General features: G+C 31.3%; 1 protein-coding gene and 3 pseudogenes across 1 annotated transcript; 3 read left to right on the forward strand and 1 right to left on the reverse strand.

Annotated features, from left to right (window-relative positions):
- The first annotated feature begins 1,337 nt into the window (after positions 1 to 1,337).
- LOC114128019 (uncharacterized) lies at positions 1,338 to 4,562 on the forward strand (annotated as a pseudogene).
- A 3,461-nt stretch (positions 4,563 to 8,023) lies between these two features.
- Positions 8,024 to 9,768, reverse strand: LOC126555636 (uncharacterized; annotated as a pseudogene).
- A 9,227-nt stretch (positions 9,769 to 18,995) lies between these two features.
- LOC126555637 (zinc finger MYM-type protein 1-like) lies at positions 18,996 to 19,817 on the forward strand. Its single transcript, XM_050210538.1, has one exon. The coding sequence runs from the start codon at positions 18,996 to 18,998 to the stop codon at positions 19,815 to 19,817; it is 822 nt and encodes a 273-aa protein (XP_050066495.1).
- Positions 19,818 to 20,077: 260 nt separating this feature from the next.
- Positions 20,078 to 20,905, forward strand: LOC126555638 (52 kDa repressor of the inhibitor of the protein kinase-like; annotated as a pseudogene).
- The last annotated feature ends 4,859 nt before the right edge of the window (positions 20,906 to 25,764 follow it).

Raw genomic sequence — 25,764 nt, forward strand, 5'->3', positions numbered from 1 at the left:
GGAAAAAGTACTTTGGCATAATCAAAAATTGAAGCCTGAAAAGTGCAATAGTTCTATTAGTTATCAATGTAAAATTAAAAATCGCCCACTCACAGAAAACAGTTGTGATCCCCAATTTACTGGTTGGAAAATGACTAACTTTGTTTTAAAATTAAACAAAGCTGATAATTGTGTAAAAATGCAAAATAATGATATAGTACTTATGTCTTATAGAAAATATTGCTACATCAAAATGTGATAATAGTGTGGTAATAATTGGACGAAAGTTTAGTAAATTGACTAATTTTTTTGAGAAACCGTTGTTATCACATTTATTAAATATACACAGTACATCAAATCTAAGTCATCTTCAGTCTTGGGAGTTAAACAGAATTAAAGAAAAAATGATGTGTCTCCCTTTGACTGATATCGATTCTTATGTTATATTGCCTTTATTGCATTTACAGTAAATTGTAATACATATTCTATAAATCTTAATTTTATTATAGATATAATATACATTCAATAAATAGGTAATAAGTGGTTGGCAAATAACATTAAGTGCTAATATAATTAATTATAAATTGTTAAGTAAATATATGTGTATATAGATCTTTAAAGTTTCACATAATAGCTCTTATTATGTGTACATCAAAATTTATATTGTTTATAAAATATATTACAAATTGTAGTTATAATATGTTTATATTAACAGTATTTGTATCTATAATTATTTTAATTTGGTTAAATCCTTACAAATTATCCTTTCTTTACAATAGAGTGCATACTTACATGAAGATCATAATATTATAATAGGTAATTATAATAATATATTAATATAACATACATAAGTATTAATAATGTGTAATAATGATAATAATTTGTATTTCTATCAACCATTCTAGCATTTAATAATATTTTATACATGGTTTGTAGCTACTTAATCTTTCAGAAGCATGATGTTTGTTTTGTATAATTATATTGATTCATAATTTAATGGAGCTTGTTTTTTTTTTATACATTTTATAGTTTACAATGAACCTTTAGTGAAATAGAGTTATTGGTAGCTATAATTTTCCTATTTATTATGGTATCAACATTTTGAAAATTAAGAACTCATAAATTTAAAAAACATATTTAAGTGGTTATAATATTTATTGAGTGTTAATGACTAACACATGAATAAAAATGTACTCTATATTAGGGTATTTAGTGACGATTAAGAAGTGAAAATAAAATATATTATATTACAGGACAAGGGTTCTTTCTTAGTACATTATACTATCTACTTACGTCTTAGACAATATAAAATATAAATGCGATATAATGTAATAAATTGTATTATGAAATTTCTTTAGGTCTTGGTATGTTGTAATTTTTACTATATCCAATGAAATTCAACATGTCCCTAATACATGGCTTCAAAGTGAAAATTTTTGTTGGTTTCCTAATTTAAAAAAAGATGGAAAGGAAATATTCTTTACTATACCACAAGTTTCCACCATTATAAAAAAACGTACAGAAATAAATTATGTAGATGGCACAAATTATGACATAAAGATTGTAGCAGGGCCATTTGGTAAGTGATATATACTAAAATGTATAGATTATTAGTTCATAATCTCAAGTTTATTTTTCAAATTTTTTTTAGAAAGAGAAAGTTAAGCAAAAAAAGTGGCAAAAGCTTGGTCAGAACGAGACTCTTCTGAGAGTTGTTTTGAAAACGAATCGCCAGTATAGCCAGTAACTAAAAAACGAAAAGAAACTGCAAAATGTTTACGCAAACTTGAAAACGATTTTTTGAAGTTGCCTGTACTACCAACATTGCCATTATGTAATATAATATGTTGTGTTATTGTTATGTTTTAACATGTTAATCGTTTAAAAATATCGTCTCAATAAAATACAAATATTTCCCAATTTTATATAGCTGCAAAAGGAACTACTGCGGTTGGGAGTCCTCTAATGTCATCTGATTTAATTTCAGTGTCACATAATGGCTCAAGTCCTATCTCTGAAAGTAATTGTAAGTGTAATAATTACACATACTTATTGGCTACTATTATGTTAATAAAATAAAATATTTTTACCTACTTATTTATTTATATATATATATTTTCATTAAATAATCAATTTGTAAATTATTAATTTTAATCAATATTGTACTTAGGCCCTATAAGTAATTTTTCATACCATGAAAGTGCTGTATCATATAGTAGTCCAATTTCAAGCAGCATACTCGTCGAAAATTTAAATAACAGTAAGTTTCAACTGCATGTAATTTAATTTGCAATGTACAACTGCATTTAAATATATGTTTATTATTATTTGAGTTTTACTAACATTTAATGTGTTTCCTAATATTATAATATTGTAGCAAAAACATCAAGTAGTACTAAATTGGGATCTCTTCTATCTGAAACAATCACTCATGAATCATATTCTAAGTCTGAAAGTACTCCTAGAATAATGATTAAAAAGAGTAAGTCGTAGTATAATAATTACATAACATAAAATATTAATACTTTGTTATATAATTTTTTTTACATATTATAAATATAAATATATACATTTTTAATCTTTATCAATATTGTATTTATGTCCTATATTATTTACTTTTTCAGAACAAGAAAGTGCTGTATCACATAGTAATCTGACTTCAAGTAGCACACCCATCGACAATTTAAAAAAAAGTAATTTAAAACTGTAGAATGCTTTACAAATGTACATTGTACAACTGCATGTTAATGTACATTTGTTATTATTTAAATCAAGTGTTTTACTTAACTTTTAATATTTCCTAAAATGTTCTATTATAGCAACAACATCAAATACTGAGTTGGAACTTCTTCTGTCTGATAGAATCAATGAATCAAATCCTAACTCTGGAGGTACCTCTAATGTGATTCATAATGGTATGAAAAATATGTTTATTATTAAATAATACTTCAATACTTAGTTAACATAATTTTATGTTGCAGACATTTTTAATAATATAAATATTATATTTTATGTAGTAAAAAAATTGGTATTCAATAACACAAAAAATTAAATTTCACTATTTATTTCTATAAATACTCTTAATATTTTTTTTATGTGACAAGTTTTCTCAATTTTAATATTAATAATTAAAAGTTGTTGACTTAAAATTCTAATAACAGTATTTTTTTTTGTAAAAAGAACAAATATAAATCTTATTAATTTGTATTGCTAATTTATGTAGGTCCTAGTGGTCCTAATACAGATATTAGTCCACTTTTTGAAGCGAAATCAAATGCGGTGTATGACATGACCAACATGTCCGAAGATTGTTTGAAGACAAGTAAGTTTTTTCCATTAGTGATTACAATATTATGTATATTTTTTAACCTATGAAAAGTAATAACATAATATTTTTCAGGTACTACAGAAGATGATGTTGGTAATCTTTTGACTGGTTCATTGATGTTGCTAGATGGTTCAACAAGTTTTCAAGAAATTAATTATACAGATAGTAATGTGTATGATAATTTTGATTCTACTCTTATTAATAACGAAAGTACGAAAGGATATTGTTCTTAGCAAAATATTTCTTATGATAACATTGTTAATTACTTATATATAGAAACAAACAATACAAATACTACTGATTCCGGTTTGATGGATTTGTCAAATTTCATTAGCAAAAATGGTTTGTAAAATATTTTAATATTTTTAAATTAAAAATTTATAATTGAGATGCGTGTTTTAGAAAACTGCTGTTGCAAAAACCTTTTACAAATCAAATCAATATTAGCTACTAATGAAAAAACATCTAAAGCAGTTCATAAACAAATTATGATACAGTTACATATGCTAAACAACTCTAACGTTAAGATAGTTAATGCTATGAAAAACATGGACCAAAAGCTTCAAGTCATAATGAAAGGAGATTCTAGGATGAGGTCATTAGCTCTGCCTATACCTGTATTACCAACAGCCTTGATAACTTTATTACCTGCAAAATGTATTGAAAAGGTAGACGTAGTTGAGTCCATTCTATCGGATAATATTGATGGCTTAAATAACCAGGAAGAATTGGTGAGCATTAATGCTGTTAACTATTAATATTATTTGTGTATAGGTATCTACTATTTTACAATAGTTATATTTTTTTAAGTATGAAACATATAATAATAAATTAGCTAATATACTGTTTATGTACTTACTATAACACTAGATTAGAAAAATGTATAGTTTTAATTTTTCAATTTACAGAAATCTTACCTTTATATGAAGATTTGAAGTATGGATTCTATAAGCTCAGCTGCACGAGCAGCAATAAATGAATGTTTTAAGTATAATGTATTGGCTTTCTTCAGCTTTAGAGGAAAAACTAAGCGAAGTTTTTCAAAATTAAAATTGTGTACTGTTATTTATGGTGAATATTTATAGAAATAAAAAATTAAAATCAATTGTATGAGTAATTTATCTTAAATTTATTTGTTATAGAATCTCTGTCTAGTTTCCGTACTCATTCCAAAGATGAAGAAAAATTCAACCGAACCGTAGATAACTACATAAAACATTCCAAACAAAAAAATGAAGATCAAAATAATGAATAAATACATTTTTCCTATATAAATCTATACTTTGATTTTTACAGTTATATTATCATTAATAAAATGTTATCTTTAGCCAAAGACAATTATTGTAGTGATTGATGTTATCCCTAGCTATTACCCTCATGGTTAGGTTAATATACTAGTACATATAATGGTATTTTGTACAAATCTATTAAGTATATACACTGAACAAAAATACAAAATTAATATACATTTATAATTTACTTTAGTAACTTCTATTTTTATTAAATTATAAATATAATTTGAATATTTTATTTTTAATGCAATTATTACACTCATCTGCTTATTATTTATATAATTTTACATAGTTTTGACCCGTTATAAATTATAATAGTCTAACATAAAAATATTAAAAGGTAATGCGTAACCAGGAAATGATTTTTCGAGAGGTTTACCTATCTATTCCACAGTATTGTATTTTCGTATATAAATAGAATCATTTTAAGATAATTTATGATTTTGGAAGAGAGGGGTAATCATCTCTGAAGCACAGTTAAATGTTTAATAATCTAAACATTAAACAGTTATAACACGGTCGGGGACACCGAATAAAAACAATTTTAAAACTGAAAATTGAACCATCATTACACACTGTCCAAAAACGGTTTAAAAATTCATATTTCATGGTTATAAAACCGATATGAACACAATAATAACACTCTGTGCTACCCATGTAAAAAATCGGTATTCAAAATCGAAAAAACACTGTGCTTAGAACAGGATTTTAACGGTGTTTTGCATTTTTAATTACTAATGTTTAACACGGTGTGGGCACAGAAAATGCTACTCGGGTATGAAGTCCCTTTACTTTTCTATCGAACGCTCCAATTGTAGTTATCGATACTTCAAAACAGAACGATTCGGCTACAGCATCATCAGTAGATGTTCAATTGGAAATTGAAGCATCGGAATCTCTTACAGGTGTAACTGCTTATTGTTTATTAATTCATGATCGCATTGTTGAATATGTACCTTTACTAGAGAAGTAAGAAAACTAGTGTGAATAATATTAAAAAACTGATTTATTTAAAATACTTGATGTTAAATACTATTAAACAATTTAAAATAAATAAACAAAATGATAATAAAAAAAAAAATGTTTTTATTTATTTCAGAAATTTAAACGAAAATGATTCGTTTAACTAATAACTAATCATGTTTTATTTTCAGTGAAAGTAATAGGGAGAATTTTTATACTGTAAGAAGGACATTCCGCTTTAAACATTTTTCGTGTCCCTATAAAAATGGAGCCAAACGCCTCATGGTTTCCCTGAAACAACGTGGGGCGACTGGCTCCATTTTACAGCGGGAATTTCTTACACTGCAAGGGGACAATACCCCCTCAAACTTTTTTCATTTCCGCTGAAAAATGGAGCCAGACGCCCCATATTTATACTACTATTATTTGACCCATTATTTGCAATATCATCAAAACTTTCTTGAATCAACATACTTTCAAAATTATCTTGATTGTCTATTCCTAAACAACAAATGTATAGTTAATCTACCTATAATAGGTAAAAAAGCATATTATTTACTGTAGGGGTGACTTTTTACTTTTGTCCTCTCCTACAATACATAATGCATAAAAATATTAAAAGAATTCTTTTAATCGAATCATTAATTTCCCTGATGAAGATGGTGTAATATTAATGGGGGTCCACTAAATTCATGAATTTGAAAAATTAGAAAATCACTAATAGTAGTTCTATTAAAATCAACCTCAAAGGCTTCAAAATGTGAATGAAAGTTAACTATTTTAATTTGCTTAACTAATATGTGAATTTTAGCATTGGGGTCATTAAAAATTATTAATTCTAAAATTTCTATAAGCACATTTCTTCTAAAAATTTTTTTAAGTAATAACCTTTTTTATAAACAGTACCCAAAAATTCTATTTAATTATAACAAAAAAAAATTAATAATGATACAGCAAGAGTGCTACATATTATATCTACATTTAAGCTTCTTATTCTATGTTTTGGTTTTAATATGACTTCTTGAATATTGGGTTGTAATAGACTGTGGGCAAACTTATATTGATATTTTTTTCCTAAGGTAAGTGTGATATTTTACGAGATGATGTTGCACGAGCATACATTTTTATTTCTTTGTGTTTTCCTTCATACCTAAAACACCAATAATGCCTTGGTGACCTGAATTTTTAATAATTGTAGGATAATGTATTAAAAAATGGTGTTTAGGTTTTAATGTATCATTAAAGAGTCAAACATACATTGAATTGTGTTGACTAATTAATTGTTCAAGATACATAATTTTACTGTCACTAAAATTATACGAAAGAAGTATATCAATGATCTTAATGAGTGTTAAGTGAAAATTCCATACTTTATCATTTTCCAGTATTAAATATCCTATCATAATTGAAAAAAAATGTACAAACGTCACCATCTCCCTTGCTGACATCTTTAAATGAAATTTTTTCAAATGATTTTCTGTTAATTCGGGAAATATATTACCAACTTCAATTGGGCCATAATTAAAGTTTATTTTACGTTTATTTAAATTAGATAAAGAAATTAACTGTACTGTTTCAATATAATATTTAATAATATGACACATATCATAGTGACATATACCCTCAAAGACATCATGCATCACATCTATACAATAATTTTCAGTGACGTGGAAATTACTTATAGTGTTCAAAATTGAACTCTTGTAAATACCCGTCTCACTAAAATTCATTTTGGCCACATCTTCTGTATAATTTACAATATTATGCATGCATAAAACATTTTCTTCACAAAGCGAATTTGCCGAATACTTATGTATTTTACAAAACCGACAATAATAATTCGAAGAAAAGATTTGCTAAACTCAAGAACACTATTAAGACCCAAATTATCTCCTAGAACTATCCCAAGTATAAAATGTACATGGAATTTACCAAAATTAGTAAAAATGGTTAGTCCTTCTTTTTCAAGGTAATTAATTTCATCAATTAATTGTATTAGACATGGGTCATTTCCAAATTCCTTTAAATCGATCGATTTAATCAATGCAGCTAAAAATATATTTGAAAGCTTGGAATTATTTTTGAGAAGAGGAAAACTATAATAAATAGCAGCAATGGATTGAAAATTGGCATGTGATCCTAAAAGGTTGTTTATCTCAAAATCATCTATATATAAAAAATATGGTATAGCTACCCTATCTTTCCTTCATACTGAGATATTTTTTTCCCCCATAATTTGCCTTGTACAAAAATTTGATAGAGTTGTATTTATGTTTTAAAAATGTGAGAGTCGTTCATAAATAGTTTTAAAATTATTGCCATTTTCAAAAAATGTTTAAATTGATGTTTTAATAGTAAAAGAGCACCTCTAGTTACTCTTTCGTTGTAACAAATTTCACCACTATGATTTCTGGCACATATTTCATTATTTATGGTAATCTGATGAACAGTTGAAAATAATTTATTCTCCATTAACCAATTGTTTAAGTGATACTCTGTACTCTGTGCTACAGTAAGAAAAAGGATCTAATATCAATCTTTCTATTTCGTTAAAAGTTGATCGTAATGTTGGTTCATTAATATTTTTTTCGACAGTATTTCTAAGAATAAAAGCCAAAGGAGTTCAAATATTTTCTTTTATACCAGATTGGATGAAGCACACATCACTTTTATTAAAATTGTTGTTATTATACAAACTTACAATAAATTTAACAGTTGATTCATACACTAACTTAGTGGCATTTTCAAAGTTAAAAATATTTTGAATTTCTTTATTACTTCTAGGTTTTTCTACACTGCGGGGGATTTGAGGGTCATTATTGATATTATTTTCTATTGACATTAACACATCATTATTTTGTGCATTTTGCGAAATCGTGTTAAAAGTTATGTGCTTTCGTTTAAAATGTCGTTTAAACAAAGACAAGCAATCAAATGTTTGAGAGCAGTTATTTTCTAAGCATGTACCTATAAGTACTATCCGGTCTTAACATATGAATAATTTATAATGCAACACTAAAGCTTGCAAATTTTCAACAGCCATTTTACAAATAAAACAAATCATTTTTACTTACCTTTTAATCTCGCTTTTAGTTTATTATTGAAGATTGAAATTAATCGTCACAAAAAACAGCTAGTAAGTTGACTTGAAAATTGTAATTCACACTAAACAGTAAACAGTAAACCGCAATAAACAATTTTAATGGTAACGTAATAACCTGCACATGTGCAACTCGTGCGACGAAACTTTAACTGAACGTTTAACGTATTAGATTCTTATCGATATAATAAGAATTATTGTCAAAATCACAATAACAATTTTAATATTGTCAATTTAATAATAAATATAATTGATTTGATAAACTGCTTCTAAATATAAGTTATACATATTATATTATATAGTTTTCAATTAATCTAAATAATTTATTTATAATTATTCTTTAATTAAGCAAAAAAATTTAATTAGTTATAAGAATAACATATATTTTTTTCCTATCTTTCATTGGTTATAGGCGTTATAGTACAGTAAGTTTTCTTTACATGCTGCATGTTAGGTATAGTATATACTATATATTATACTAATTTCATCATCCAGAATTACATTTTAAATTTTATTGGTAATGTTTTACAATAATTTCTAACTTCCTACATAGTTTGCAGTTATATATAATAAAAATTGACCAATTTAAATTTAAGAATAACTTACCGCTTATGTCACCAAACTCAAAATTTGTAACCGGCATTGAGATGGTCTCATCTCCATAAATTTTGATAGGGTTAACAAGATTAAGAATTTGGTTCTCAATTGGAGTAAGTGTTTGTGATACTTGTGGCCCTCTTCCTGTACCACATACATGTCTGTTTACCATAGCTATTTTACTTCTAACCTTACTACGAGAATCTGTCAAGTCTTAAGATAAGATACACAATAAGAATAAGGAATAGTATTATTTTCTATAGTTAGATTTATGTATAAGTAATTTATAATTATATATTTAACTTAACTCTTCTCCATCAACTCCAATCCTTGACACAGCCAGAAATTGCATTTTAAGTGTCAGCGATTGCCATCTATCGGTTATGAGCATGTTTAAACTTTAAAGTACTTGTAAGCTTCTTAGAAATCAATTGCGAATCTTTTTTTAATAGTTCGATGAGTATCCCTTTTTAGGTATTCAAACAGTATATTTTTTTGGAGTCTTCCATTTAAAAAACCAAATTATTGCACCAACTTTATAGACTTGTTGGTTGTACTTGTAAGTTTTAACTTTATTTAAAAGTAAGTATAAGTCTATATGATCCAAACTTACAAAATTATAGAATTATGAAAACATTAGAAACCAATATCCATACTGTACTAGTAACTACGAAAACGAAAAGTGGCGCGTTGATAGATGATTACTTACAATCATGATACCACCATACCGGAAGTGTTATCATAATTATTATTATTATTATAATGACACTTTTAGTAACATAGATAATAAAGATATGGATAGGCCATGCCAATGTTAAATATATTTGAGGCCGCGTGCCTGGAGGGGAAGGCAATCGAGGCGTTTTTATAATGATAGTCGATACTCGATATAGGTATACTTGTTTGGCCTCAACTGGACCCCTTAAATACCGCTGATAAGACTGATATGTCCTATCCATATCTTTATTATCTATGGTGAGTAACCACCTTGGTTCATGTGCAAAATATTTCGGGTGTGTCAAAATAATTTCGTTTCACAATTATATGTCGTGTGTAGTTCAAGAATAGTCATTTTAGATGTCGTACGACATATCAGTGTGGAAAATGTCTCACGAATGATTTTCCTGACGAGATTCAAGAATCGACCCCCTGATTTACATTATTACGCTCATCCCGTTGTTTGCTATGACAGCTAGCAATATCGCGTCCTACCTTATTGCAATAGCTACAAATTATTGGTGTTAAATTATTATTATTATTATTTCATCACATAGTCTGTACACTTAATCTACTACTACTGCAATCGCAAGCGATATGGTTAGTTCTGCCACAAATATAGGTAGCATCCGGAATTATTTTGCTGTCTCTGATTAGGTTACATATTGACCATTATTATTACGCGGATAATTATTATTTTCATTTACGACCAAAATTGTTGGAATTATTGCGATTGACATAATTATAATTATTCGGATTTTGTCTGTTCGGTCCGCGGTTGAAATTTTGCTTATAACCAAATTTTTGTCCATTTGGATTATTTCTCTGGTAGTTATTTGACCAACGATTTCCGTTAAAATTTTTATTTCCTTTCTGATTCGTTCTATTCTCGTTACTCCGTAATATTTATTAAATCTAAATTCTATCTCTAACTGCCTAGCCATTTGCATTGTCAGTTCTAACGTTTCTGGATTTCTAGCCCGTAATATTGTTTGCAAATGCAAATCCATTTTAAACCCGTTTATATAATTGCTAAAGACTAATCCATTTAAGTTGTCTTAAAATCTTTGCCTCTTCTGGTGTTTAATTTGCTTAAGTTGCGTTACATAAATTACAATATATTGTTCTAAGCGAACTGTATAAGTTAATACGTCTTCGTCATTTTCATACGTACGGAATTTAATTCTATCTGTAGTGTTTGTGGCGACAATTGTTGCTCAAATGCCTAACCAAAAAACCTAACCTTGTTTTCTCTATACCTCATTATTTTTTCTTTATCTTTATTCATAAATTTATTTTTATACTCATTTATTATAAATTAAATTAATAATATTTTATTTCATAAAATATAATAAATTTTTGTTTTATTATTATTATTCATGCAAACTCTTAACTAATTTACTCAATTATTAATTAAATTAATATATTAACTTTATATTTATCATATTATCTTTATTATAAAATCTTCCTGTATTCTTTTTATTTATTAAATTTCCCTAATTATTTTTCTTAAAATTCTTATTTACATAAATGTAGGACTTTATTCTCTTTATAATTCACAATTTACTTTTTATTATTTATAATTATGGCCTATGGGTATATTATCATTAATAACTAATACGCACATAATTATGTAAACCAATCCAGGGGCGTATACAAGGGGCAATCGTCACCCCCCCGGTCATTGTTGAATGTGTTTCATGTATAGGTGTTTACATATTTTATTATAATATTATACTAAAAAATTAAAAATACAGTGCATATTTTTTTCTTAATGGAAACGGAATAAATGGATAATGGTTATCAAAAACCTGTTATCAATTAAGAATGAAAATAAGACTGATTAAAATCAAAAGATTAGAGATATCGTGGCTATAATCACATATATATACAATAATTATTATTGTTGTTGTATCTAAGGCAGTGTGTCTATAATAATATTAATTGTGATCGTCTATAACTTACAAGATTATATTATTATTTTTTTTTTTTAATGGTCCGCACTCTGCAACCTTATTAGACATTAGTATAATACTATAATCAAATTTATTTTAGTTCATGTACGGTACTGTAGCAGCATTTGGCGTTTATTGCTATGGATTCTATGAAGCGGAAACAGCCTTCTCTCTTGAATTGTTTTCCGAACAAAAAAATATCGTCAACAGAGGTAAGTGATTTAAATGAGCCAGTAGATATTTCCCAAACAGCAATACCACAACTCAATGTAATTTGTGATGATAATAAATAAAATAATACAACATCAAATTTAGTTTTCGATAATGATATTGGTAATTTTATTGGTAAAAAACTTGACGACTACACAAAATTTAGACGGCTGGAAAACTCTTGGAAACCACCGAAAAACTTTGAGTATCCATTCTCCATTCACAAAAAAAAAGGAAAAGAGGAAAAACGTTTTTAAGAAATAACCATTTTGACCAATATCCGTGACTGATATATTTTTTATCAAAATCTGGCTATTTCTGCAAATATTGTACACTTTTTTTAACTCACAATAAAGGTGGAAAACAAAATACTGAAGAATTGAAAAAGCTTGTAACATGACCACTCAGTCTATATTCAAAATTACTTGGTAAGGATGGATATTTAGAAAAACATAATGATAACCATTACCATCAGGATGCAATTTTAAAATCAAGTGACTTTTTAAAAACTTACAACTCACCTATTAAGCAGGTTAATAATATTCTAAACAGTGAACGTTTAAGACAAGTTCAAGAAAACAGAAACCGGTTAAACCTACAATAAATCTATAATTTTTTTGGGACTCCAAAATATACCTTTCAGAGGTCACCGTGACTCAGGACAAATAATATTTCAAGATACTGAAGACTCTAAACATTAACTGATCCAACTTATTCTATTGTGAAGAATGAAGGTAATTTTTGCGAACTTTTGAAATACCGTGTTATGTCTGGAGATACAAAATTGAAAAATGACTTGCTTAATTTTAATTCAAAAGCTAGTTATATATCTCAAATCATCCAAGAAGATATGATTAAATGTTGTAAGGAAGAAATACTGTCGTTCATATTAGATGAAGTAAATACAAATCAATTTTACAGTATTATCTTTGATGAAACAACCGATGTGCTCATATATCACAAATGAGTTTAACATTAAGGTACATTGATAAGAAAAATAACATTTATGAACGTTTCGTTGGTTTTATCAATTGCCATGATACATTTAATAAAAACCAGACTGTCATTTCAAATAATGATTTATCAGATACATTGATTGATGACCATTTATCTAAAGAACCCAAGCTAACAGGTGAATTCATTATTTATTTAATTGTAATATTTTAATTAAAATCTAATTTACCTTGATTTTTTCAGGAAATTTACTTGGAAATATAGTAGTATCAGAGTTAAGGTTAGGTTAGGTCATTTAACCTTAAAAACTGTATAGGAATTGACATGGATGGTTGTTCTGTAATGACGTCAGAGTTAAGAGGAGCTGTACAAGAAGTCCAGGAGAGCTGTCCAAATGCTATGTACAGCCCTTGCACTAATCACGATCTAAACCAGTGCTTCCTAACTTTTTTGAGACTGTCTACGCATGCAGTCAATTCAATGTTTTTTGAATTCCCGCCATATGCGGGTAGTATATGTTTTCTTATATGTTATCATTTTCGTGTGCACGTAACGGTGCGTTCCACAGTTCAGCCTTCGTCGGTGCCAGCTGTGGAATCATTATCAATGTTTTCATATTTTATTCGGTTATGTTCAAAACTTTAAGTTTTTCGTTTAGTCATGCTTTCAGTGTCACAAAGTGTCTAGTTTTTCCATTGTTTATTGTTTAGTGTGGTGACACTGAAAGACCGTTCTTTTGAGTTTTTTCGTTTTCTCTCGTCCGTTACATGTAAAGTCACTTCACTTCATTTTTTTCCACTGTCCACACAGCTCGTCTTTTTCGTGTTCAACAACACTAGCTTTCATGTTCTGCTTGCAGTCGTCCCAAACCACGTTGTTGTGAATTTGTGAATCATCGTCTGGTAATTATCGTTCTCTGCAATTTTATTGCCACCATTAATTTGTTTTCCCCAGTTTAAGGTGGTCAAAATTACCAGCGACTTTTTTAGTGATTCAACGTGTTTTGGTGTACCTCGTTGCTCGTGGGGACAGTAGTGTACGCTAAAGATCCTGTCCCGGCTGCATTCAGTGTTCTTTGTTGTGAAGTCTTCGTTAACAGTTGTCGGCACACATTCGCACGTACGCAGGGTCAATTTTGTTCTTGTATTGTAATTTAGTTTGACTCAAATACAGGCCCTGATGCGGTAGCGTAGGTGTAAAACCAGGTGTGTGTCTCAACTGTTATGTGAGTATTGGTCGACCAACTATTTGTGTGTAAGACCGACGGGTCTTACATTATTTAATAAATATACTTTTGTAGCCATACAGGCAGATTTTAATATCATATAACATTTATTGAATTTATATTATTATTATATTGTTATTATTTTCAATTATACAGTCCACTACTACTACTACTACTACTATTATTATTATCCTACATCAAGTTGCGCCCAAGCTGTTTCACCTTTTTGTGAGCACTTTATGCGTCAACAGAGACTATTACCCATAAGTCAGGTTAGATATTAACTAATACCCCTCCAACCCAAAAAAGTTGAGTAATAAAAAAAAATATATATTATGATTATAATTATAATTTATTTTAATTTTTCAAACAGAGAAAACAAGAGTTTTTATTACAACTAATGAATAACGGTAATGAATATTAATGAGACGGTTGATATTGCTTTTTTCTAAGAATTTGTTTAATATTTGGTTCAGTTCGGCCAATGCACATCTTAGGTCGTGTTCCAAGTTTAATCGGTTTCTTGCTTTTGTTTTCATTGTTACCATTGTTGAAAATCCACTTTCACACCTGTACGTTTTTGAAATAGGGATCAGTATTTTCAAGGCTTTTTCTGATAATAATGGATACTCGCCACCAATTTTTCGCCAAAATGTTGCTAGTTATATGTTTTCAAAATCTATTTTCTATGTGTTGTCTTCACGAAGTCCTAAAAATTGTAATTTGGTTTCAATTTTAGTATCTGGAAATACATTTTCGTCCACTGAAAAGGGTCTTGCACCCAAACATTTACTTGACGATTTTTTAAATCTGGAAAATATTTACCGATTGAATCTATTATTGATAATAAGTGAAGAGCTATTTGGTCTGTGAATGAACATTTTTCATTTCTTTCGTCAAGCACCATTGTTAGTTCTGGGAACATTGAAATGTCCTCAACTTCAATTCTGCGTTGGTAAAGTTGCAATTTACGAAGAAAACTGGCAACCTTATCTTGAGCAGTTAAAATATTCGTCATATTTCCTTGCAAACTGAGATTTAGTGTATTTATTTCTCCGAAGAAATTCGCAAGATATGCCAGTTTAGAAATAAATACATTATCTGTTATTTGAGCGTGAAACTCTTTCTCCTTTACCTTCCCTGAATTTTTCCTTTCCAGAAACAAAGCAATTTCTTCTCGGAGCTCAAGCACTCGGTGCAACACCTTGTTGCGTGCCAGTATCAGGTTTGAATCCAAATGGTTAATTTGAATGAAAGTTAAACTTAATAACGAAATATGTCTTTATTGCATATAAATAAAATACATGTAACAAACAAAATAAGTGGCTGAGTGTCGTGAAAGTGCTCAGTTGTTGATAGCTTTGGTCAGTGGGGTACAAATAGGGGGGGGGGTTCGGGATAAATCCCCCCAGGGCCAAACAAAAAAAATACAAAAATGTCTTGAGGAATGTCATCATGTATATAAAATTAAGGATTTTGTAAGTTTTAATGGAATCACAAAAATATTAATTTTTCGTCCGAGTAGGTAGAGATACAAATAAATGTTAATTATTTACATAAAAACTATTTTTGTGTAGATATTAAATATTGTTTATCATTATTAGTAAATTGTCTCTGTGCTGCGCCCGACGCCCGTGTGTGTGTGTCTATTTTTGTAATGGCATACCCGCATGGCGCATACGGCCTCATCGAAATATTATTATAATTTATAACTTTATCCCTTATCTTTTGTTTATTAATATATATATCTTTTTATAATAATATACATGATTGTCCAAACGTCCGATGTTCAGTGTCGTAATACTCGTAATCTAATTGTTCAGTTTACTCATGACAGTGTTTAGTGTACAGTCGTGACTCGTATTTCAAATTATATCAATCAAATATACTATCTGCATTCTGCAATACTGCAATAGTTATCTAAAAGATTAAGGTAAGTAAATTTTATGATTTAATTTTTTTATACCTAGTCTTAAATATTCTTAATGCATTAATTTTTTTATTGGTGAATTAGACGACATAATGTAACCAAGAATATACAAATACGTAGGTAAACCGTAAACGTATTAACAGTGTTCTAAATACTTATACGTAAAACTGTAAAAGTGTTTTAGTCAGGCACTTCTTTCCCATTGGGCACTTTGGGCACATGCCCAGGGCCCCACAATCGATGGGGCCCCCCTATCTCCGGCCAGATCACCAACCGATAATCGATATATCTTAACGATAAATAAACTTATTTAGAAAAAAATCAAAGAATAATCGCTAATAGTTATAATAATAAGAATAATAATTGATGTTTAGTAGTATTCTATTTTATTTTTTAGTTATCGATAACAATAGGAGCGCGTGTGTGCTATGATGAGGGGGGCCCACACCGCCGCACAGTCGCGTCGATCGTAATATCGTATAGACCAAGTTTGTCAGATAATATTATTATAATTTTGTTATATTATTTTTTATTCTAGTCTACTCTGGAACGCCACGATAAACATGCCTAATCTGATATTATTTTATATTATTATTATATGATTATTTTAAAAACATAATATATTAATATACGGTATACAGTCCTCATTCGAGAAGCGTTTATTTATTTTATAATTTTAGCGAGCCAACAACAATAATACAATTGATGCGGGTCAGTCGTCCGACTGCACACTCAATTTATATATATATATATTTACAAAAAATCAGACGCAGGATACGTCTAGTCGGGTACAAGTCATAAGGGCCCCATTATACCATTGCCCAGGGCCTAGAATAGGTTAAAGGCGGCCCTGGTTTTAGTATCTGAGTATTGATCTGGTACCTATGCCGTATGCAAATACTTTTTTTTCTTAATATTTAAATGGTTAATGAGACATAAGTAAGTTTTATGGTTGTACCTTATTACTTAGGTACCTAATTATTACATTTATTAATATATTTTTTTTAAAAATGGATTATATTTTATTTTTGTATATATTATCGTTTTTTTAAATACTGACATTATGATTTATTTTTTTATTTTTAAAACTTTCAGTAAATATACAGTGGTTATGGCCGAAAAAAAACAGCCCAAAATTAATTTTTTTTTTTCAAAACCTCTGCCGGGTACATCATCGCCACATCTATCTTCTTCAGAAACTCATACACCAGATTTCCCATCAACCACGCTATTATCCTCACCAGATCCGATCACAGAGCCTACTTTAAAGGATACTGAAATTGCTGACATTTTTGATATTGTGTGTTATACAAATAAATTGTTGTCACAAAATTAAAAGGCAGATATTTTAATATATATTATATTTTATAATAATATATATTATTATATAAACAAAATATGGAAACCTGATTAAAATTATAATTTTCCTATTAAAACATCAGTTGTCGTTGGTAAGAAACAAAAAATTGTGAAATTAAAATTTCAATTTAAATGGTTTTTAAATTTCCCTTGGTTAGCGTATTCAAAAAGTGAGAACGGAGCATATTGCAAATATTGTGTGGCATTTGCTAAAAACGAAGCAGGCGTTAATAATCAAAAATTGGGAGCATTGGTGTTGAAAAAATACGATAATTGGAGGCATGCCCTAGAAGATTTTAAATATCATTCAAATTTAGATTATCACAAAAAATGTATGTTAGATGCAGACCATTTTTTGAACATGTTAAAAAATCCAAGTATGTTGTTGACGCCCAAATAATATGCGATGCGAATAACGCATACTAGTACTCGATAACCGGCCGTCCGACACACACACACACACACACACACACACATAGGATATCACATACTGTTTATTTATATTGTTTTATTTTGTATTTTAATGTTATGTGAATTATATAATGGTAAGATTACGCGTGAGGAAGCTTAATCAGCCACACTTGTATGTCTTCCCGTCCGTCCGCGTCGGCCGTGTAATATATTATTTTAAGATTTAGTCTTCTCTCCAGCGTCATTGTTATAGCTGCCGTACGTGCGCTAATCGCCGGTTATTATATTATATTGTGTGCGCTAATCGCATTACCTTTATACCTTCTTTTATAATTCGTATAGTTATAATTTTTTATATTTTATTAGCGCTAATTCCTACATTTTATATTATTGTAACGGCGCGAATCGCCTTTATTGTATATTATTGTAACGGCGCGAATCGCCTTTCTTTCTATTATTATTATTGTGGTGTGCGCGAATCGCCAAATGTATATTACTTGTGCTGCGCTAATCGCCACGTATCATTGTAGTTATATTATAGTTGTATAATCATATTGTCTTGCGCTAATCGCCTCATATTTTATTATATTTTATTTTAGTGTTTGTGAGTGTTGTGTGCAATTTTTTATTTTATAGGTAGCGGCTGGCCAGCAGTGCTCCACGAACTGTGAGTTTTTGTTATTAGTTGAATTATTATACAATATAGTTTATTGTTAGCTGTATAATATTATATTATTATTGATATTTTTGTATTGTTGGGCCAGAAGGGCCGTAGTTAATTATTATTATTGTATTATATATTATTACCATTTAAACTGAGTTACCATACCATTTATTAGAGTTACCTATCCGTATTAGCATTTAAGAATACACACATACACACCTTACACAGGTCGGTCGGTTGTGTGAGTTGTAGCGTACGAAGCATTTGGTGACCGGGCACGGGCTATTATTGTCCGTACCCGGCCCGTACATATGTCAATCGATAAAATTATTGATACTGAAAAATCTAAACAAGTGTTACAAAATCGAAAAAATATAATGCCGATAATTGAAGCAATTATCCTGTGTGGTCGTCAAAATCTAGCACTAAGGGGACACCGCGATTTTGGAAAGATTGAAATAGACTCTTCAAACAATGAGGGTAACTTCAGAGAAATTTTACGTTATCGTGCCAAGGGTGATATTGAAATGCAAGCCTATTTGGAAGGTCCTGGAAAAATGAAGTATATTAGTCATCGAAGCCAAAATGACATGATTGATGCTTGTAATAAGGTTTTATTAAATAAAGTGGTTTCTAAAGTCAACGCGGCAAAATGCTTTTCAATTCTTGCTGACGAAACTGCTGACATTTCAGGAATCGAGCAAGTATCTTTATGCGTTAGATATATTGAACTGAATACATTGACTCTTACTGAAGAATTTTTGCAATTTATTCCAACATCTGATATGACGGGAAAGGGAATAGCCAATTTAATCTTAGAAAGTCTTAAGCAATTTGGAGTTGATACAAAATATTTACGTGGACAAGGTTATGATGGGGCAGCAGCGATGTCAGGAAAATATAACGGTGTCCAAGCTCACACAAGAGAAATATATCCAAACGCCATTTATGTGCATTGCTCTGCTCACTCGCTAAATTTGGCCGTTTCCAAATCTTGTAGTGTTCCAGAAATTCGTGATTGTTTGGGAATAATTGGGAAAATTCGTGATTTTTTTATCTTTCCAAAAAGAAAATTCATCTTAACATCAAAAATTGATAGCTCTTCACTATCTGAAACAAAAAAAAAACGCTAAAAAGAAGCTGTGAGATTCGATGGATTGAGCGATATCATGCAGTTCATGAATTCTTGGAACTCTACGAATTTGTTCAAGAAGCGTTAGAAAATATTTCCATGTGGAATGACAACGATACATCAGACAAGGCAAGACGTCTAAGAAGCTGTATATTTAATGTAGAATTTATTTTGAGTTTGATAATTTTAAACAAAGGATTTGCTTTAGGCTTGGCTTTATCGAAGTGTCTTTAAACAACAAGTATTGATCTTAAAGAAGCCATGGCCTTAGCTAAAAACACAAAACAAGAACTAGAAGAGATTCGAATAAATGCTGATACTTATTTTAGGGAAATTTTTGAACAAGTAAAACTAATGACTGCACAATTTGATATTGAAATTAAGATTCCGAGGACAGCAAAACGACAGACCAACAGATGTAACATTGAAGTGGATAACGCGGAAACATATTACCGAATATCAATATTTATCCCGTATCTAGATAAATACATCATTGAGTTGGAAAAAAAATTTACAAATCACCACACTACATTGTCAAGTTTAAATTCTTTATTTAAAGAAATTGGGTATGATGAAGATTTTATTATTCTTACAAGGCAGTATAGTGAAGATCTGGAGGACGTTGGAAATCGTGAAGAGGTATTTAAAAATGAATTTAAACTTTGGCAAAGAAAACTCCAAAATTTACCGGAACTGGCTAAGTTAAAAAATGCAATGGATGCTCTTTCTGTATGTAACAGAGTTATGTTTCCAAACGTGTTCAAACTTTTGCAAATATTAGCAACTCTTCCGGTGTCGTCTGCTTCAAATGAAAGATCATTTTCTACCCTCAAGCGAATTAACACTTATTTGAGGAACTCCACATCTGAGGTATATATATTTCCATATGATAAAGTATTAGACATTAATAACTGTTGAAATATACAATTTTATTAGTACTTAATTCAAATTTAATAAACTTACTTTTTTAAAACAGGGAAGACTTAACGGCTTAGCTATGCTATCCATAAATCGTCATTACCAATAACCGCAGACGAAGTTCTTATTGAATTATCAAACAAGAAACGACGTTTGGAATTTTTGTTGTAGGATAATATTCATATGTCTATTTTTTAAGTTGTTTACATTTTTTAATAAAATTATTATTACAAAAAAAGAGTGAACTCTTTTAACAACAATGGTCTTTGTCTTTGATAAAATTATTGCATTGGGTGGAGCACTCTGATAAACATGTATAAAAATATTATTTAATCCCCCCCCCCCCATAAGACAATTGAATGTACGCCACTGGCTTTGGTACATCTGCCGTTGCTGGTCTTCGGGCTCCCTTATATATTGTGGTGAGTCTCTTGTTTACGCCGAGTTGCCGCCTTCTGGGTGAAACCAGGTGTCCTTGTAGTTGTTGTTGTAAATTCGGACACGAATTTGAGAATATGCAATAACATCTCAAATGCATCATTAGTGCACTATTATTATTGGTGCGCTTACTATCCCGACACGTGTCATGGTCATAGTAGCATCCGCATTACCCTCGACACGAGGCAAGGTCATATTAACTTAGCCTTGATATCTCGTAGATATCTTACAGATATCTCATAGCCCATAACAACCTCCCCACAAAAAAAAGGTTTTTGTCTGCAAGACAGAAATCTTTACAATTTTTTCTTAAATGCACTCAATTACACTTACAATTTCAGTTTTACATTGGTAACTTAATAATAATGTTAGTTATATCAAATTTAAATCAATTAAGAATACAATATAAAGTATGTTAGTATAGTATATATTTTTAATATATTATTATTTTTTTTTTATATTTAAATCTCCTTCACCTTGATTAATACAATTAAAATAATAAAATAAATTTGTGAATAATTAATTAACATTACACACGAACGTTACGTTCTACCCACATACCAAATTAAATAACTGAATAACTAACTTAATCATAGGATATAATAGTATTTATATTTTAAAATGCTTTATTAAATTTTCGTACCGTTGCTTCTGTAACACATATAAATCAGTTATTACTATTTGATATTTCCCACACAAATCTATATGACGTTTGTCAGTACATATATTTGTTATATTTTTCATTTTCAAACCTAATAAGTCATACTTTGTATTATATTCCTTAAGTGAAAAATACGTAACCAGTTTATACTCTGCTCCTATCACCTTAGTGGGACCTAAATTCTCATAATAAAAAACCTTGGATTGTTCATAAAGTACATATGTATAATATTCCGATGAATTTATTTCATTAGCACTGTTAAGTCCAACCATCATCACCAATCTTAAAGTAAAAATTATACCTTCATTATAGTACTACTTAATAACATCTAGTTATATGGTTTGTTAGTTTATTACATATAATTAATTATTATTTTTTTTTAAACAAACTTCCTTAATCTATTCATTTATATTATAATTTTATACTTAATTAATCATTTGCTTTATCATTATAATACAGTTTTACATTATTTTTATGTACGGTAATGCCTTGTCGGCCACGTTGTATACGTTGTAACTATATTCTCATCTCCTATTACTTCAATTACTTCATATGGTCCTAACCATAGTGAATTAAGTTTGTTTTTATGTGCGTTATCTTTTAAAAGTACTAAACCTTTCACGTGTATATTTACAGGATTCTCATTTTTGTCATATCGCTCCTTACTTTTTACTTTGTGTTCAATTAACTTCTCTCTTGCTAATTTATGCGACACTTGCATACTCTGTTTCAAATCATATAAATAATCATCATAATTATATTGCGGCTCTGGTCCGGATTTTAATTTAATCGGTATTTCTAACGTACGACCATAAACTAACGCGTATGGTTGAAAATTAGTTGATGTATGTACCGTTGAATTATATACAAAAAATGCATATGGTAACAAATGATCCCAATATTTAAATTCTTATCCACATAATGTCTTAAGTACTCGGCCCCAAAGTTCTATGTGATCTTTCGAGACCTCCATTTGTTTGTGGTCTAAAAGGACTAGTATTAACTTTATTTATTTTTAACAATTTGCAAACTTCCGTAAATGTTTTGGTAAGGAAATCCGTTCCCTGATCTGTCAATATCGTTCCCGGTATTCCATGTACACACACGAAATGTATAATAAAAGCTTCCGCGACCGTGTTTGCCTGATGATTAGGTATTGGTACTCCTAGCGTGTATTTAGATAAGTCATCTTGCATTGTTAAAATATAATTATTACTAGACAAGGTCGTTGGTAATGAACCTACAATATCTAAAAATATTTTTTTCAAATGGTTTTGAACTTGTTGATGTAATAGCCATTGGTTGCTTTACATGCCGATTTGAAATTTTTTTTTTATGTTAATAGAATATTATATAAAGATTGCTCTGTATTACATACGGTGTATTATTAATGCTTCTAAAAGTGTGCCTATAGTTTCTTTTACATTTCTCTAGAATAAAACCATATTTCTAAAATTATTATTAACCTAATTCATAATTATATTCTACTCTATTATTTATTATTTTATATTTATTATTAACTTATCGTAAAGTCCTGTACTATTGTTTCCACTTTATTACAGGTATTCTATATTTGATCAACCTCCTTGGTATATATTATCTGATTGAAAATACTGATATGATTATTCGTATTACAATTTCTTGTATTATTTGTTCGTTGAAAATTATTATTATTACTCGTGAAAAATTATAATTATCTCTATTATTAGAAAAATCATTCCTGTACCTATAATTATCTCTTTCTGAATTATATTCTACTTCTTCTGCTTTGCCAATTGCTTAGCTACCTCTAATGTCTTAGGGTTTCGTGCCTTTACAATTGTTCTTATAGGACTATTACCATCCTTTATTAATCCTTTTATAAAAATATTCAGTGTTTGTTCTTTTAAAGTTTCGTGAATTACTTTTGCTTCTGATTCCTTTTTATTAAGTGTATGTAGGTGTCTGGCTCGGAATATCAAATAAACGACACGTTAATAACGGCGGAAACACACTTTATTAAAATTATTACAATAAAGACGCGCGAGTGTCGGCGACGACGGTTCGGCAGAAGCTAAAAGCTCGTCGCCGTCGCCGACCGGGCCGTCGGCCGTGCCTTGAGGCGGCGGCCAGACCGGTTGTCCAGTCGCGTTATCGTGGACGAGAAAAGGCAGCATAACGACCGCAACATACTCCCCCCCAAGTCCGCGAAACGCGACCACCGCCCTTGACCCTATTCGCCCAAGGGGTCGGTGTCCGCCTCGTGCGTCACCTCCATCTCCTCGATCCACCGCTCCACGACTGCCAACTGCGCCTCGGGTGTGGCTGGTGGTTGGGAGGGCTGGATCGGAGGTGTGGGTGTGGGCTGGACTGGCGGCGGAGCTGGTAGCTGCACGGCTGGCTGCTGAGGCTGGAACCGCCCCCGTCTGTCCCGCACATCGTAACGCTGGTACGCCAGCGCCTCTCGGCGGGGTGGTGCCCTCCCCAGAGGTCCTGTCCGAGTCCTGGCAGTAGGCTGCGGGGTGTTAGTCCGCGTGGACCGACGTCCCTCGGCAAACCCCCTCTCGAAAAGGGCTCACGCCGTCGGGCTGGCACGGATCCGGCCGAATGAGGCGGTGGCCGCGTGTTCAGCCGACCAACCGCTCACCGTGTCCTCCGGTCCATCCCCGGAGAGCCTCCTGGCTTCTCGGAGGAGCTGCCCGGCCATGGCCCGTAGCTTCTCCACGTGGGCGGCGATCACGCCACGGGATGGCTGGTTGTTGCAGTTCGGTGGCGGGTTATTTGCGCGTTCTGCCATCTAAAACAATGTATGATTAGTTAATGTTCTCTAACGGTCCTACAGCCCGCTTCATCGCTGAGACATGTAACTTAGTAGGGTGTTTACCCTCCGTCAAGAACACTCCGGTTCCTAGTGGCTTACCCAACTTAACCGGACCTAACCATTTCGGGGCGAACCCCGCGTGAAACCGCTTCTCCGCACTTGACTGCGGATGCGCTTTGTAGTATACCCAATCCCCTACTGCCAGATTGCCTTTTCCCGGGGATTCTTGGGGTATATGGGTATTGGGGGCTTTGGGGCCGGAAACCACCGGGTGACCCCCCTCTACCACCGGAGCATCATCCTGTTCCGCCGGAGAATCTTCGGTTCCCACCGAAGGGTTCTGATGTGCTCCGGACAACTCCGGACCATTGTTGCCGTCGTCCGGTGACTCTTCAGCCAACTCAAGCTGCTAGTCTCCGGGGGCCTTGATCTCCCGACCAAACATCATTTTGGCCGGCGTTTGTCCGGTGTTTCGGTTTTCTCTGTTTCTTACGGAGAACAACACGTGTGGCAGGTAGACATCCCACAGATGATGAGGCTTATCAACAAGTAAGGTTCGTAACCCTTTCTTCAACTCTTGATTCTGCCTTTCTACCGGGTTGGCACGTGGGTGGGTCCAATCTTCCACTCCCCACTTCTTGAGTGCCTCTCCCATTGCCTTGGACACGAACTGCGGGCCATTATCTGACAATAATGCCCTCGGGTATCCGAACCGTGGGAACAACTCCCGTTCGAATGTATCCACAATCGCTTTGGTCGTCGCCTTTCCTAAAGGGTAGGCCTCTACCCAGCGACTGTAGCAGTCTGTTACTACCAAAATCGACGTCTTACCCCGCTGCGTCCGTGGGTACGGACCCATAAGATCGATGCTCAGTACCTCCCAAGGTTGACGTGGGACCCTGGTGCACATCCGATCTTCAGGTTTACGATTCAGTGGTTTTACCCGAGCACAGACGTCGCATGCCCGCACGTAGTTACGCACTGCTTCACGCATACCGGCCCATAAGAAACGACTCTTTATGCTGCGGTACGTTTCTTTCCACCCTGGGTGATTCGCTGTATCGTGGTCGTGAAACCTTTGCAGCAGAATTTGGGCCTTGTCAGCTGGGACGACCACCCCCTCTTCACCAT

The sequence above is a fragment of the Aphis gossypii genome, unplaced genomic scaffold (genome assembly GCF_020184175.1).
Source record: "Aphis gossypii isolate Hap1 unplaced genomic scaffold, ASM2018417v2 Contig00965, whole genome shotgun sequence".
NCBI classification, from domain to species: Eukaryota; Metazoa; Arthropoda; class Insecta; order Hemiptera; family Aphididae; genus Aphis; species Aphis gossypii.